This window comes from Protobothrops mucrosquamatus, unplaced genomic scaffold (assembly GCF_001527695.2).
Source record: "Protobothrops mucrosquamatus isolate PMUCROS unplaced genomic scaffold, P.Mucros_1.0 scaffold_135, whole genome shotgun sequence".
NCBI lineage: Eukaryota > Metazoa > Chordata > Lepidosauria > Squamata > Viperidae > Protobothrops > Protobothrops mucrosquamatus.
In genome coordinates this window covers 1,329,992-1,334,455 of record NW_015386211.1, presented here as the reverse complement: position 1 = coordinate 1,334,455, position 4,464 = coordinate 1,329,992, and the positions used below count along the sequence as shown (strand labels likewise).

Below are 4,464 nucleotides of genomic sequence, written 5' to 3'. Positions count from 1 at the left end.
TAAAAATATTACAATGTTACCTTTGCGGAAAAGTGCTTTCCCTAGTTTTCCATAGGTTCCTGCGTTATTTTTCATGTTTTCAAAACTTGTTTTCTTTACAATACTCTCAATCTCCTCTTCAGTTACAGAAAAATTAAAGAATTTGGCTATTTTTTTCAGTGCTGAGACTGGATTCTGAATAATACATCAATATATAACACAAGTGAGTAATGCTTTCAATTGCTTCAATTCATGTCTTGATCTGGGTACTATACATTTTTTATATATATTTATAGGCTGGGCTTGTTCACATTAGAATAAATAAATAAATAAATAAATAAATAAATAAATAAATAAATAAATAAATAAATAAATAAATAAATAAATAAATAAGCAAAACAAAACACAGTTTTCATTGTTTCCTTGAAATATTAGCAAGAGTAGATCAGGTGATCCAGAAGTTGACCTTAAAATGAAAATGTTTCTGAGATATTTACCAATTGCTTAGAGAAAAGTAACCAGGCAGAAATCTTGAGTTACATTTCCTATTTCTATATCCTGATCAATTGTTCATTACTATATAATACTTGGCCAGACATATTTTTATTATTAAATTAAATCTAAATGTTTACTCTTAAAAACGTACCTCTTTCATTTCCTCATAGGTAATAAAAAATACATTGCTGTCCTCCAGATAGTTGTTCCATTCAGTAATATGATCAAAATAAGATCCATAGGCCACTGTAGGAATTAAGCAGAACATTTTGATATTGATTTCAGTGTGAACTCTCACTGTATCCTTTCTATTTCACTTTTTCTCTGATTATTAACAGATGCAGATTACCATACATAATTTTAATCATTGATAACCATTATTATTATTATTTAATTGTTGGGTTGCTCAGCTAACAGGAGCATCTAACAGGAGTTTCTTTTTTTTACACATACCACACATTTTTTAAAAGGTGCAGGGTTTGATTGTATAGTTATGGCCATCATATTGACATTTTGGGCAGCTCCCTCTCCACTGAAGCCTCTGCTTGTTAATCATGTGTGCTTATTAGATTGCATTAATTATTCACCAAAACTGGTGTTTGCTTTACCATTCATTCATAGTATATAATTCCAATTTTTGTTTATGGAGTACCAGTCAAACCATATGTCATTTCAACCATAGTCAGCCACACACAGAGGCATTGGCAAGAAACAACCTTCTCATCAAAATGAGGAAAACAGCAATGTGCTATCATGCCACTGTGAAGCTTTGGTCATTTGTCCCCATGCCCTCTTTTGATACCACCTGTAGATACTTCTGGTCAGACCTGTCCCGGAATTATCATTTTCGTTACTCATTAAAGTAAATATATTTGGTCACTTTCCTCCCACTAAACTAAAAAGTTAAGTTTAAAACCAATGTAATAGTTTTCATTGTGTCATTAACAATACTAGTAGAACTGATGGAGTCAAATGAGAGAATGCTGAAAAAATGCATCCTGATTTAACAGCCAATAACATTAAATGGCAATTAAGCACATAAATGTGTACAAGAGAGAATTAATATCTATGGGGATTCTCAGTCTTCCAGGTCATGGTTGTCTCAAAGGTGCTTTTTCAAAAAGCAACTGGATTATGTTATTTTTTTTTCTTGAGGAAGATATTTTGCTTCTCAGCCAAGAAACCTATTCAGTTCTGACTGGATGGTAAATGGATTACTTTTACTTTTCAAAGAATTAATTTTCAAAGGAGCTCACAAATGACTCCAGAATGGAAATGAATGTTTTTGCAAAGGGTAAGGGATGCAAGAATATTTCTCTTTGTAGCCTGCATTAGACATGTATACAGAAAACACAAATCAAGTCAATGTTACTTACTGGCCAAATTCACACAACATACTATACTAGGCTAAAATGAGATTGGGTAATTTGTAGTTCACTACTATAGGAAACACTGCCATTGTCTCAGCATGTTGAGTGAGATTTGTCATCCCATTACAACATAATGGTTTATGGGAATGGTATACAAATGGTATACGAATACTAGGTTAATGTGCAGTTAATCTAGGTTTACAGCATGTCTGTGAGATGAACTTTAGAGAATGAAATGAAACATGGAATTATTGTTGCTTTGTACTGAAGCAATGGAAATAAGTTTCAGTGCCCAAAGACAAACAGAGAAAGGAACCCTTTGTTCAAAGATTTCCTGCTTCTCCTTCACAGACAGATGGAGAGTACAGGAGACCGAAAGATAAATAGAATAAGACCACTTATTTCAAGCATGTATATTTCTTCCAATGAATAAGAAGAAAAGAACACCTTTTCCAGTGATAAATTCGTCAAAGAACTCATCCCAGGTTTCCTGCTCAGGACTGATCTTTACTCTTTTGGAAAAATGGAAGAAAGATACAGCTGTGTCCTTTGGGTTCCGAAGCAAAACCAGCATCTTTAAAACAAAAAAGAATACATTGGCATGTAAATGTAAAATCAAGAAGAGCAGAGCCAGAAGAGTAAAAACATTCTTTTTAAAAAATCCAAGTATGAACATTAAGGTACTTACTTTTGCCTTTTTTTCAAAAATAGACTTGGGCAACTTTTGAGGGCTGAGGTGTGTTTTTATAATTCTTCTGGAAGGCATATTTTCCATCCTCTTTAATCATATTAAAATAAAAGGAAGTTAATATCATTTATGCAAGGAAAAATATACACAAGTATAAATTCATCATCATAATAATTTTAGTCATTGTCTATCCACTGCAGAATGAAGACCTCTTTCTCATGTTTCCAACCTATACAGTCCTGAGGTTTCTTTTTCCAATTGGGTCCACAACCCTTGCTGATGTCGTCAATCCATCTTGTTTTAGGTCTCAAGTGGAAGTATAAATTAGGGATATCAAAGTTCATCTCTAAAAAAAATCTGAGTCCAAGTGATCTTTGTCATCATAAACTCTGTGGTGGAATCTCCAGTTAGACTGGAAGGAGGTGTTAAGTGGGGACTGAGTTTGGAGTTATTGCGCTACAGGAAGCAGCACAGGTCTGACCTCCCCCAGAATCCTTGAAGCCTTATCTTGCTGTTCCCAAGGGAAAGCATACAGTATAGTGAGTTTCGTGTAACATAGACAACTAGCAATAAAACTTCGTTTGAGACTCTCCAGGAGTCCTTGTGGTTGCTTTTGCCTGACCCTACCTAATTATGTGATTGTTTCATATAAATCATACTGATTGATGTGAGGAAAGTTACTGTGGAATCCACAGTGCAGTGTAAATGTGAAAGAATTGAGCAGCTAAACACTGATTGTCATTCTGTGACATGATCTCCCCAATACATGTGCTGTATTTGGAGAGTGATAAATTCCTCTGTAAAAGCATTGGGGCAGAGCAGATACGGTGTTTTTTGGACATATACAGAGATCTGATGCTAAGACTTTAAAGGATATTGAAAACAAGCTGGTGAGGGAAGCAGAAAGGGAATTAGAGTTGAAGTTTTGGAACTGGGAGGGAGGGGAATATGGCTGGCAAATTAAACTGGATTTAGTTAGTTTGAATGTTAAAGGTTTTCAAGTTCATGGTGGACCAAAGACATTACACCACTTCTGGTGTAATGGAAAGATCCCAGAAAAGAGAGAATTGTGCTTTTAAGATTTGGTCTTACCCAATTGAGGATTATAGAAGATTCAAGAAGGTAATTATTTGGCTAGCCACAAGAGATTGCTATCTAAGCATAATTAACAAAAAAAGGTAAATGGTTTCCCTGTCAGTCATGTATGTCTCATCTCCATTTCTTGGCCAAGGGAGCGTGCTGTAAAGCATTATGGGGCAGTATATAAGTCTAAATAAATGCTATTCCTATTCTTCAGGAGTCTTTGTAGGCAGATGAAGGAGGGAGAAGAAAATGCATTGCCTAATGCTGCTTACATTATTATTTTTGCATTGTTGAAAAAGAAACCACTGCTATTCTTCTCTTTTAACAAATCTGATTTATGAGACCTATCCAGTTTATCTGGTTGGGTTCTGAAAGCTGCCCTCACAAGCACATCCATTACAAGGTGGCTGAAGGCAAGAGTGGACTTCGAAGGGAAGCAAACGTCAATAGTGTTCTTTAGTTTTTGCTTCCTAGATCATTGCAACTGGTTTAAGACATGCTGCCTTTGAGTTTGGAGTTGGTTAAAAGACATCAAATCATTGAGACACTTTAGAAAAAACTATACACAGATGGAAAGCCAACATTTTAAATGGTTTAAGATACCGGAGGACCTGGACAGACTTGAACATTGGGCGCTATCTAACAAAATAAAATTCAATGGTGAAAAAAGTAAGGTTCTACATTTAGGCAAGAAAAACCAAATGTACAGGTATAGTATTGGGGGTACCTTGTTCAATAGTAGTAACTGTGAGAGGGATCTCGGAGTCCTAGTGGACAATCACTTAAATATGAGCCAGCATGTGCTGCAGCTGCCAAAAAAGCCAACACAGTGCTGGGCTGCATTAACAG

General features: G+C 35.2%; 1 protein-coding gene across 1 annotated transcript in view; it reads right to left on the bottom strand.

Moving 5' to 3' along the window:
• Positions 1-2,876, bottom strand: part of LOC107289675 (sulfotransferase 6B1-like) — a 5,668-nt gene extending 2,792 nt beyond the window's left edge. The window contains exons 1-5 of the mRNA XM_015818475.2: positions 2,742-2,876; positions 2,533-2,622; positions 2,292-2,418; positions 626-720; positions 21-174 (exon numbers count right to left, since the gene is read on the bottom strand). Coding sequence (XP_015673961.2) covers positions 21-174; positions 626-720; positions 2,292-2,418; positions 2,533-2,622; positions 2,742-2,876 — 601 coding nt within the window. The remainder of the gene's footprint in view (positions 1-20; positions 175-625; positions 721-2,291; positions 2,419-2,532; positions 2,623-2,741) is intronic.
• Between the last annotated feature and the right edge of the window lie 1,588 nt (positions 2,877-4,464).